Source organism: Pelodiscus sinensis, chromosome 9 (genome assembly GCF_049634645.1).
Source record: "Pelodiscus sinensis isolate JC-2024 chromosome 9, ASM4963464v1, whole genome shotgun sequence".
Classification (NCBI taxonomy): domain Eukaryota; kingdom Metazoa; phylum Chordata; order Testudines; family Trionychidae; genus Pelodiscus; species Pelodiscus sinensis.
The window spans coordinates 20906098-20918362 of record NC_134719.1 but is presented as its reverse complement, the minus strand read 5'-3'; the positions used below and the strand labels follow the sequence as shown (position 1 = coordinate 20918362).

General features: G+C 43.4%; 1 protein-coding gene across 7 annotated transcripts in view; it reads right to left on the bottom strand.

Annotated features, from left to right (window-relative positions):
* The window catches only part of SRSF11 (serine and arginine rich splicing factor 11), a 44028-nt gene that overhangs the window by 18401 nt on the left and 13362 nt on the right, over positions 1-12265 (bottom strand). For all 7 annotated transcript variants that reach the window (XM_006120237.4, XM_025183153.2, XM_006120234.4 and 4 more), the window contains 5 exons: positions 12131-12240; positions 10787-10879; positions 6436-6485; positions 4233-4360; positions 2969-3050 (listed from right to left, as the gene is read on the bottom strand). In XM_006120237.4, the coding sequence (XP_006120299.1) occupies positions 2969-3050; positions 4233-4360; positions 6436-6485; positions 10787-10879; positions 12131-12240 (463 nt within the window). The remainder of the gene's footprint in view (positions 1-2968; positions 3051-4232; positions 4361-6435; positions 6486-10786; positions 10880-12130; positions 12241-12265) is intronic.

The following is a 12265-nucleotide window of genomic DNA, read 5'->3' as shown; positions in this document are numbered from 1 at the left end:
TCCTCCACAATTAGCGTATCTTCTAAGCGAGGACAGGGTTTCACATCCTTGTATACAGTCGGAGGATAGCTTCCTGGTATGATCTAGGACCATTGTGTCCAACCAGTTCTGAAGCAGTAGCAATGGCTACTGCCATAGCAAACTAGCCACACAACAGGCCAAATAGCCACATGTGGCTCGTGGCTAGCATGTTGGGACACCATGGACCTAGGATCAGTGACCACTACATGAGCACATGTAGAATCCAAAAGACCTACCCACTTCTGTCTTAGTCACCCTTATGTGCAGGGCTTGACAAACCACTGTTTCTACTTGCCTGTGGCAGGCTGAAATCTACTTGTCGCTCCATGCGCCCCATTCACTGACGCTGCACGCATGCGCAATGCTGGTCTGGCGCATGTGCGGTGCAGGGCTGGCAAGTAGCTCTCGCTGCAGTTTGTCAAGCCCTGCTTATATGGGTGATCAATTTCATGATCTTCAAACAAGGGATGTAAGTTTATCGGATAGTTGACTTGACTAGTCACTCCCTCCCCCCCGGCTGCCTCTATCAGAGAGAGGCAGCAAAGGGGGGAGCAGGAGCCGGTGCTGGGAGAAGACATTTTAAGCCGGTTCTCCCCAGCACCGTCTCTGTGGAAGAGGGAAGGGGTGCACAGTGGGGAACTGGCTGCACTCTCACCTTTGAAATGCCAACACCGGGGCTCTTGCTACATTTCAAAAGCAGAAGCGACGCAGAAACGGGACTGCACTTCCACCTTTGAAATGTAGCAAAAGCCAGCAGGAGGTGCCCTTATCGACTAATTGAATAGTCCATGCAAATTGAATCACCTATTTGATTAATTGATTAAACTAAATTTAACATCCTTATTTCAATCGTGGCTACCACTACCCGGATATGCCCAAAGCTGCATTTCATGAATGGGAAATCTTGAGACCAATGTCAAGACTGTCATACCAAAAAGCAAATGCTTTTTTGCTGTGATCAGTGCCTCCAGGATGCCTGAAAGGTCCCCTCTGATTGGAGTCCCCCTACTTAACTTTCCATTATTATTCCCTTCTTAAAGCCAGGCAGGCTGCTTGTTTCTTCAACTGGGACCAGGTCAACAGGTCTACAACTCTGGTCCAGGCAACACACAATCTCCTGAGTCATGGTGAGGAATCAGCAGTGTGCAATCTCCCCTACTTCCAAAGCTGTCAACTTCTCTTGGCTGCACACTCATTTTCCTTGCCGGTCCGTTGGCCCTAGTAGACCATTAGCAGAGTATCGTCATGAGGATGTTGGATTCCAGATAGTTCACCATTATAGGCAAAACATGTCAGTCATTGTTCTGAGGTGATGATGTATGACCCACTCCTTTCCCTCAGGGTGGTGGCGTGGAAGTACCTAGGTGAACTGTTTTAATAATATTCTCTCAGCCACCTGGGCTCCTTTCTTCACCTCAGGTCTGAGCCATCTCCAATACAAATCTCATACCTCTTAAGCAACTGGGTGGTGAAGTGGGTGAGGGAGAAACCATGTTCTCAGAGTATACAACTCTCTGCCTCAAAATGTCAGAATATCTCTTCAGAGACATCTAGAGCATTGTGGCTGGCCACTTTGACCTGTGAATACTCTTAGGCAGTAAAAGAGTTTAAGCCCCTAAGATATTTGCACTCTGCTACTTAAATATAGGGCAAGCAAATCTGCCTGCTATTCAAGGGGCCACCAATCTACTTTAACTACCTGTTCAAAGGTTTTGAGGAAAGCCTTAGTGTAACTATTAGACCTGGTCTTTATTATTGACAGGAATATGGGGATACTGCTAGGTCTAGGTCTGCTAGGTCTGTAGTGGATGGCTGTATTATGGTGACCAATTTTTATACCAACCACTGAAGTGATGGGCTGCTAGATCACAGATTAACTGCTAATGATACTTGGTCATATGCTGGAAGAGTCTGGTGAGCATTCTGCTCAGCCATACACTTCAGCAGCTAATCCATATGTATCCAGCTATGGGGCAAGTGGCATTTGTTTAGGGTCCCTCATCTCAAGGTTTAACCAGCTCCCTTCCATATAAAATATATCATTGCCTGTCTGCATTTGCCATAAAATCCATCACATGGTGGGAACACCACTTTCTTGGGGACCATCTAGATACCATAACACAAATGCAAATCTTAAGGGAGGGGGAGAAGAGTCTTCACCTCCAACACAGACTATTGCATAACTCCAGACCACCAGCTAGTTGTTCTTTCTATGTTATACCCTCTCCGGGGAAGGGGCGTGAGGGGCACCTCAGATGCCAAAACAAAAAGAAAACCCAATTCAACACGGGGCCATCCCCCAGACTTCCAGTGGCTACCCCATCCTTCTCTTCAGGCTTATTTCCCATAGTCACTCTCTTGTATGTTGCTCACTCCTGAGATCTAGCTGGTCTAACTAATTGGCCTATCCTACTACAGCTCTGCAGAAAAAGCTCCATTCAGGTGGAGCTTTGCACCTCACTCCTAACCAACCAGCTCCCAACTGAGGCAGGTTCTCTCTCCTTTACCTCCCTCCCCCAGGGTTTGGCAATGGCTGCAAGTATAACAAGGCAGGGCTAGCTGAGACCACAGATTACCTTAACTCTTTTTTTGCTAACATGGCGCATCTGCCCCATCACACAGTGTGAAAAAAGTGTTTCAGTGGGCACTGTGAAGGTTCTGAGCAAGTTGCCAGTGCAATTCTTGGAGCTGTAAAGTATAAGACTGGCTGTTCTATCATGACACTATCCAATTTATTTTCCTGATCTCTTTACAAAGACAGGGCTTTGCCCACTGTCATACCCTGCACTGGTCCTGGTGGTCAACTTTAACCTCACTAAGATTTGCTTATCTCCTCTATTTATACATAACAGATGGCATTAGCCAACTTTAGTGTTTAACAGAGAATTCTAAAGGAACTGTGTAATGCTTTTATTCCTATTAATATTTTTGGAGTGAGAAATCTAACCTGTGCCTAGAAGTAGAAGGAGTTCTCCTCCTTCTTGATCGTGATCTTGATCTTGAATGCCTTCGTTTTTCATCTTTTTTATCTGGAATTAGGAAGAAGCATTAGTACAAAGATACAAATGGTATGTAATCTTCAAGGAGATCCATAAAAGGAAAAGGAAATGTGTAGATTTGCACCTTCTTTAGACAAAGAAGCAAAAGAAATCCTGAAAAGTTGTTTTTAGTGGGATTTTTTTCTGAAAACATCAGAAATTCGAGTCTGGTTTATCCTGGTTTTGGTAGACACTATGGAGAACTAGTAGAATATGACATAATATGTAACAATGACATAAAACCAGATTTAGAAGGGAAGTGATTTTTGTTCATACTTATGAAAACTTTTGTTAATACCTGCTCAAATCAAGCATTTAGCTGTGGGAAGAAAAGCTTGTTACGTTTCAGGATTCTGCTCCTTCATATAAGGACTGAGAAACCCCTTAACTCATTGCTTTGGATCCTTTAAAAAAAGGAGTCCTATAGCAAAACTCCAGAACACTAGAGTTAACATTTCTGATCATCAGAGTTTCTCTCAAGTACCCTTCTCCCCCAAAATAAAGTTAATGCATTCCAACTTCTTTAACTTAACATAAAGCAACAAAAGAAGAGAGGACAACCACATTCCTTTCACCTTTCTTTCACATTCTTTCTGGTTTATTATGTGTCAATTTAGCATTTGAAAATGAATTTACCTCTCACTGAAACAGAATTTGTATCCCAAACTGTGACAAAAGTGGCTTTTTTTCCTTTTTGCTCCTTCCTAATCTGCTCACATGAACCCTAGCAATCACTGAGAATAACATGCTTTACCAACAACCAAGTGAACTAACTACTTAATATTTAACAATAAAAAAAACTTTAAGCACAGGTAACTATAGCAACCTCTCTAATGTATTCTGGGGATGACTTAAGACGCATCATTTATCAAAGTGCAATTGATTAAAGATGATGAAATATCTCTTCCACTAATTTATTCTCCAGAGCACTCTTCCAGCATTTACATAACATAGAATAATTGCATGGTCTAAGTGAGATGCAGGTGAATCATTCAGCCACTTTTACAGAATCTTCTGATGTGTGTGACACTTTACAATTTAAAAAAACCCTTATGATTAGTGGAATAAGGAAATATGTAAACTTAAATTAAAAGGGCTTATAATCTTCAAAACCTAAGGGAATATATTTCCAAAAATTGTGTTTAACCAAATATTTAAAAGCAGTTCAATTACCTGGCTCTATGGCAGCAGAAATCAGTGATTGTGCTTCTCGTACTCTTTTCATAGCTTCCTCTATTTCTTTACTGGACGTATCAGATTTCAGACTTGGTGAGACAAGACCTGCAGCTACATGGTTCAACCTGGAACAAGCCATTAAGTGAAGTGAAAATTTAATTTCAGATCCAAAATACTGACTTTAAAAAATACTTGCCTAGACTGGAAAAACTTGGTTGGAATAAGGGGAAAACATTGGTGAACTACTCTTGGGCTGTGTCCAGACTCAGGGTTTTTTTTCGAAAAAAGTAGCCTTTTTTCCAAAAAAAAACTTCACCTGTGTCTAGACTGCAGCCACGTTCTTTCGAAATTAAATCGAAAGAACGCGGCTTTTCTTTCGATGGCGGTATACCTCATTGCACGAGGAAGAACGCCTTTTTTCGAAAGTGCTCTTTCGAAAAAAGGCGTTCTTGAAAGCAAACAGGGCTTTTTAGAAAGAGAGCATCCAGACTCACTTGCTGCTTTCTTTCGAAAAAGCAGCTTGCTTTTTCGAAAGTTCCGTGTGCAGTCTAGATGCTCTCTTTCGAAAGAGGCTTGCAGTCTAGACATAGCCTTGGAGTAGCCCAAGGAGATTACAGTTCCAAATCCAACTCCCTCCTCCCAGTCTCTACTGCTTGGGGAAGAGAGTAATGTGTACTGACTGGTTCTACTACCTGATTTAGAGTGTGCTGATGTAAATACGTTGCTCACTCCCCGTAGCCCCCTTCTCTCACAAGAGGGCAGGGAGAAACAGAGACGATAGATGGACAGATGCCATATGTAGAAGGCTCCACAAAGCTGCTATGTGCTGGAAGTTAGGTATCAGCATGAGGGACAGATTACATCCTTTTATTCTCTTGAGCTAGTATACCAATATCCAGCCCAAAAGTAGTAAGGGGTCCATTTACTGTCTTGCACAGATACCTGTTTCCAATGTTACTTTTCCAAATACAGGCAGTCCCCGGGTTACGTACAAGATAGGGACTGTAGGTTTGTTCTTAAGTTGAATTTGTACGTAAGTCGGAACTGGCGTCCAGATTCAGCCGCTGCTGAAACTGACCAGCGGCTGACTACAGGAAGCCCGAGGCAGAGTTGCTCTGCCCCGGGCTTCCTGGAATCAGCCGCTGATCAGTTTCAGCAGCAGCTGACTTGGGGACACCTGGGGTAGAGCAGCTGGGGACCTACCCGGCAGCGCCCCAGCTGCTCTACCACAGGCGTCGGTGAGAAAAGCCTGGTCTGCTTGGGGGGCGGGGGAGGGGAAGAGACCAGGTGAGAAAAGCCTGGTCTGCTGCAGGACCAACCCGGCTGAGCGTCCCCCCGCCCCCTGCCCCAGCAGACCAGGGAGACGCGGAGCAGCTTTTCTCGCCCCGGAGGACATGGGCGGTGGGACTGCGGTGCGTCTGGGCTGTCCCGCCGCCCGCATCCTCCGGGGCGAGAAAAGCCCCGTTTGTAAGTACGGATCTGACATAAGTCGGATCTGCGTAACCCGGGGACTGCCTGTATTTCTGAAAAGGCAACAATTTTTATTCTCATCAACAGAAAAAGTAACTCCTTAAAGGAAAAAGTAAACTAATTCAGACTGATTTTCCCTATAGAACACCAGATTCTGTTTTAACATCTAGTTTTTAGAAGTCAACTTGTTCCAGTGCAAGATGTACTTAGACTTGGACCAGGTCTACACTAGACCCAGAAGGTCACCTTAAGGTAAGGAACTTCAGCTACTTATATGACATAGCTGGAGTTGACGTACCTTAAGTCAAGTTTGGCACGATCTCCACAGCGGAAGGTTGACGGGAACAAATGCTTTGGTCAGATTCTCTTACTCCTCGCAAATCGAGGATTACCAGCATCTTAGCGTTCAATTTAACAGGCCTAATAAGGACCTGCTAAATTGAACACCACAAAAATCAGTCTCTGGCATGGTAAGTACAGATTTGTCTTTACTTGTAGCTAATGGTTTTAAAGGATTAAAGTGACCACAGCCCAAATTTCTTTATATAAAGGGTATGGAATGATGAAAAGCTAGTGAGAACCATCTTTTCCTCCCAGGAAGCCAATTTCCTCTGGTATTTATTTGGACACGTGTGGAAAACAGGGTGAATGACATGAGACAGCACCCTCAAGAGAACGTCTGCTCCAAAATAAAACTTTGTAAGTACTGAAAGCTATTATTTGCACTTACTTTGGATCCACCGTGCTCATAAGCTTTAGTAGCTGATCTGCCGCAAGAGACTATGAAAAGAGATATTAAAACATATTGATACGAACTTTGCTTAAACACATTAACATGTTAACCACTGCAAAGGCTCCCCACCCCTGAGAGGCATGTAGCACGCAGAGAGCACATGGCCCCCACAGCCCACTTAAGTCAAAGTTCCCCAAAAGTGTTTTCTGTGGAACCCTGATGCTCCACATGATGGGTCCAGGGGCTCTGTGAGAAAATATTAATGACAGTTTTATGATCCTGTTATTTTTTTTTATTAATTTTCTGATAATTTTCTTGAAAAAGTTATAAGATACAATAAATAAAAATAGAATTCCAAAATGTGTCTATTTGGATATTGAATTAAAAATCATATTTTGGGGGGGGGGGGGGGGGGCCTGCCAAATTTTCAGCTACCTCCGTAGAGCATGGGTAGGCAAAACGGCCTCCCCGCCAAGCGGGTTAATCCGGCCCACAGAGGCCCTGACATTCCCCTGCCCACAGGCCAATTAGGGCCTGGGGAGCACGCAAAGCTTCCTCCCACCCTGTAAGCAGCACACAGCGCTTTGAGGCGCTGCGCACAGGATGGGAGGAGACATCATGTGCTCCCCCGCCCCCAAGCTCTGACTGGCCTGGGGGCAGGAGGAGCGTGCAAAGTTTCCTCTGCCCTCTCCCCGCCTCCTGTGAGGAGTGCATGGCACCTCAAAGTGCTGTACGCTCGTGCAGGGAGGGAGCAGGGTGAGGGAAGCTTTGCACAGCTCCCCCGCCACATGGTCAATCAGGACTTGGGGATGGGGGAGCACATGACATTTCCTCCATGCCCTGCGCGTGGCTCTTTGAAGGTCAATCAGGGCCGGGGCAGGGCAGGGGGTCAGAGAGTGTGCAAAGCCTCTTTCTGCCCTGCCAGGGGCCACTTGAAAATTTTTTGAAGTGGCCCCCGGCCAAAAATTATTGCCCACCCCTGCCGGAGACGTTCCGTGGCTGAAAAACTTTGGAAATGCCTGTCCTAAAGTACACCTCCTGGCCAGAGCCTGTACCTGACACCCCATTTCCTCCTGCCTTGGGTCACAACCCAACCTTCTTCTCCCCTCTTGTACCTCTGTCCAAGGTCACAACCCCCTTTCATGACCTTCCAAGGACACTGCACCCCTTCCATGACCTTCCTCCAGGTCAGAATCCTCTCTGAGAATCATAAGGCTGCAAGAGACCTCAGGAGGTCATCAAGTCCAGCCCTCTGCCTGAAGTAGGACTCACCCTAACTAAATCATCCCAGCCAGGGCTTTGTCAAACTGGGTCTTAAAAACCTCTAAGACTGGAGATTCCACCACCTCCCTAGGTAACCCATTCCAGTGCTTCACCATCCTCCTAGTGAAATAGTGTTCCTAATGTCCAATCTAGACCTCTCCCACTGTAACTTGAGACCATTGCTCCTTGTTCTACCATCTGTCACCATTGAGAACAGCCTTGCTCCATTTTCTCTGGAACCTCCCCTCAGGAAATTGAAAACTGCTATCAAGTCCCTCCCTTACTCTTCTCTTCTGCAGACTAAATAAGCCCAAATCCCTCAACCTCACCTCCTCGGTCACATGCTCCAGCCCCCTAATCATTTTGGTTGCCCTCCACTGGACCTTCTCCAATGCATTCACATCCTTTCTACAGTGAGGGCCCAGAACTGGACACAATACTCCAGATGTGGCCTCACCAATGCCGAAAAAAGGGGAATAATCACTTCTCCAGATCTGTTGGAAATACTCCTCCTATTGCACTCTAATATGCCATTAGCTTTCTTGCTACAAGGGCACACAGTTTATTCATATCCAGCTTCTCATCCACTGTAATCCCAGGTCCTTTTCTCCTGAACTGCTATGTAGCCAGTTGGTCTCCAGCCTGTAACAATGCTTGGGATTCTTCTGTCCCAAGTGCAAGACTTTGCACTTGTTCTTGTTGAACCTCATCAGATTTTTTTGGCCCAATCCTCCAACTTGTCTAAGTCACTCTGGACCTTATCCCTACTCTCCAATGTACCTACCTCTCTCCCTAGCTTAGTGTCATCCTCAAACTAGCTAAGGGTGCAATCCATTCCCTCATCCAGGTCATTAATAAAGATGTTGAACAAAACTGACCCTAGAACTGATCCTTGGGGCACTCTGCTTGAAACCTACCTTCAGTCAGACATCAAGCCATTGATCACTACCCGCAGAGCCCGACAATCTAGCCAGCTTTTCAGCCACCTTACAGTCCATTTTATTCATACTCCCTCAAAGACTCTGCACCCCCTCCTACACTCCAATCTCCTGACCCAGGTTACACCCCCCTTCTTCTAACTCCCTCAGACCCCACATCTCTTCCTGTACCCCAAGCCCTTACTCTGGGCTCCTTTCCGCACCCAACCTCCATCATGACTATCATGAAAAAGTGCAGCCCTTGATCACTTGCAAATTGTTGGGAATAGTTCTCCACAAAAAGTTATTGCCCACCCTTGAGCTAAATGCTCCCCTTTTAATATATGCCAGTCAGTAGCATCTTTTCAAGAAAGGATCAAGACAATTTCTTTAGACTATCTGTGGTGTTTACAATTTATCTCTGAATTGTCTTAGGCAGAGAGCTTGCTCACCTATCTGTTCATTCAACATGACTATTTTTACTTGTACAGTACGATGTGTGTCTTTTTCTATCGATTTCCTCTAACCCATACATAAACTGTAACTTTCCTGCTCTTACTTAAGAATATCCAGAAGCAAACTTGTATATAAAGCCACCTGACACTTATTATAATTTGAAAGCACAAATGGTACATTAACTGCTAACAAGTCTCATTTATAACTACTTGTTATTTAGCAGATGACAACTTGCAGAGCGATCCAATGTGAATTGTAATCAAATTGCTAAGCATCCAAAAAGTACATCTATCATTTTAAATTTGATTTTTTTTCCCCAGTAGGTAGTTTAACATGAACATTTTGAACAATTTAAGTGCTTAGCTAACACGTAAGCAAAGTTTGTCCAAATGGTCAGTTTATTATGCTACATTAAAAGGTCACTATAATAGCAAAAAAAAGTAGAATCTGCATGATGCCCATTACTTCAGTGATTCCTGTACTAATACATTAATAATTTAACTCTGTCTCTGATACAAGACACCAGTGTCTGAGAAACCCTACAGTATATCATTAAAAAATTAAGATGGACAGACTATTTCTAGGACTGTGGCAGTGTTTCTCAAAGTGGTCTGCAAAACCATTCTGAGAAAACTGCTAACTGGCCACTCCAGTGCATTTATTTATCAGCTCCGCAGTCATGGAGCCTCGCAGCTCCCATTGGCTCTAGTTCACTATTTGTGGCCAAGAGGAGTGCAGGAAGTGGCGTGGGCTGGGCTGCCGCTTCCCACAGCTCCCCTTGGTTGCAAACAGCGAACCAGAGCCAATGGGAGCCACAAGGCTCCATGGCTGTGGAGCTGGTAAATGAAGATACTGGAGTGGCCAGTTAGCAGGTTTCTCAGAATGGTTTCACAGACCAATTTGAGAAACACTGAACTATGGGTTTAAAACAGAGATGATAGATACTGTTATTCTAGTAATCATGTAGCTGCACCAATTTTAATGGTTATATGGTTACTAAAATGCTCCCCCCAAGGGCAGGGTCAACAGCCAGTACACTCCCAGCGAGCCCCCTGCCACTACACGCTGCTGCCTCTATATCAGAGGCAGCAGTGCTGGGTGGCAGCAGCCCCTGTCCGCAGTGGGGGCCCCAGCTCTCCACAGATAAGAGGCTGATCCAGCCATCGCTTATCGGTTAAATGGCTAGCTGCTAATATCCTCAGTTTAAAAAGCTGTCTTTAATTTTGGCTTGGGAAGTTTAGCTCTGAATATATTTGTACTAGTCTACCAACTCAACTTTTTTTTCAGACTGTATTTTAAACAAGCTTTTAGCAATCTAAAAGTCTGCTAGTTCAAAGTCTGGTATTCAAAGTCTTCAGCTGGAATTAACCTTTGGGTTTGGGAGACCACAATTTGTTAATATACATTAGCTCAAGTGTCAGAATTAAATTAGAAAAGAAGCAAGATTGCAAAAGGATTTTAAAAATCATTTATCAAACTGCTAGGCCTATAAACAAATGCACTGTATGATATGAAAGATGGAATTTCTACAAATAACTCGACCTTAAAACTAGGCCCAATACTCGTCCCTTGCATTTTTGTAGGACTAATTCAGGAATAAATATAGAAAGTCTTGGACTTTCAAATCAGACAATTAATATACTGGTGTATCATAATCTACTGATCAGTCTAAAAGTTTGCCAAAGTTAGTAAAGAAAAAGTTACTTATATACCTGAGAGTTTAAGTTTGCTCCAGGAAGCCCAAGAGCGGCTAGGGCAGGATCAAGAGCAGGAGCTCCCAAAGCAGCTAAAGGAACGGCACCAATCTATAACATACAGATGATAATTTAAAAAAAGGCACTGGCACAGTACAATCCCTTTATCACCACCATATTGATTAAACCCAACCTCACAAATATGTACATTAATACACCCTTTAGCAAAAATGCCAGTTCTAGATTTATTTTTTGACTTTCTATACAAACATGCTCAGACAACAATTAAAAAGGGAATTTTAACAGCGAACACTGCAAACTTGTCCAGGATTCTTTCTGTCCCATTTATCGGAACTAAGAATGCTGAAAATGATATTTTTTTAAGAAAAACCCAGGCAAGCTGACTGACCAGATATAAGTCATTAGAATTTAGAAAACAACTGCAGATACTGCAAAAGAGAATCCATCTCACTATTTTAGTTTTGGTTGATCTCCAATAATAAAAGTAAAAGGCAGTTTTAAAAATACACAATCTCTCCCCCTGATTTGTCAGTATTTATGACTGAATACACAGAGAACACACATTTCTGCATTAGATTTGTACCTACTCTCCTCCTTTAAAAGGGCACAAGATACTTTAACAGGGCCTCTGAAAATGATAATGGAATTCTGAAACATGCCTACTTAAGTTAGATACCCAACCCCCACTGAAGATCGACAGAAGCTGGGCACCTAACTCCTTTAGATATTTTTGAAAATCCACATGAGACATTACAGTTTCTGAGGAAGCCTAAATAATCATTAAAATCTATTCAATTTCTAAGGAAAACACATTTCAGATTAGCACAATTAAAGTTAAGGGTTTGTGTACAATACACATTTTCAAAAATGTGTACACAGTCCATTTTCAGAAAAAAACTAATCTTTCAAATGATAAACCAGTTTAGGATCAAGTTATTTAATGGTTTTAATATTAAGAACAAAGACTAAGAACTTGCCTCCAAAGGAGTATGGTAAGATCATCTGAATAATTCAATCCCAAACTCTTCTCCCTCATGTTTAAGAATCTTTAAAGAAATTATGCAGGCTTCCAAATATGCTAATTAAAGTTCTGAGCATGCTTGTAAAAACACAGACATCCCACTAAACAAACTACCACTGTTACACAATACAGTTCATTATGGCAGATGATTATGACCACATTCCAAATCAGCATTTAACTAAATCACTACAAATATCAATACACAATCAAATCTCTTCTTGCCATCCAAGCCTATTTGCCCAAGTGCATTAGTACAGTAGATGAAGGTCTAGCAAAATATGTACAGTATTCCCTTTCACTCCACACGAATGAAAACCTACCTGAGAAAGTGGGTTGGGAGTAGGCAGGAGACCACCTCCAGGCAGCAGACCTGCCACAGCATTAGCTGGTGCCAAAAGAGATAAAGCCTTAGTCTCATCAGGAATAATTCCTGCAGAGAAACAGCCTTGCATTAG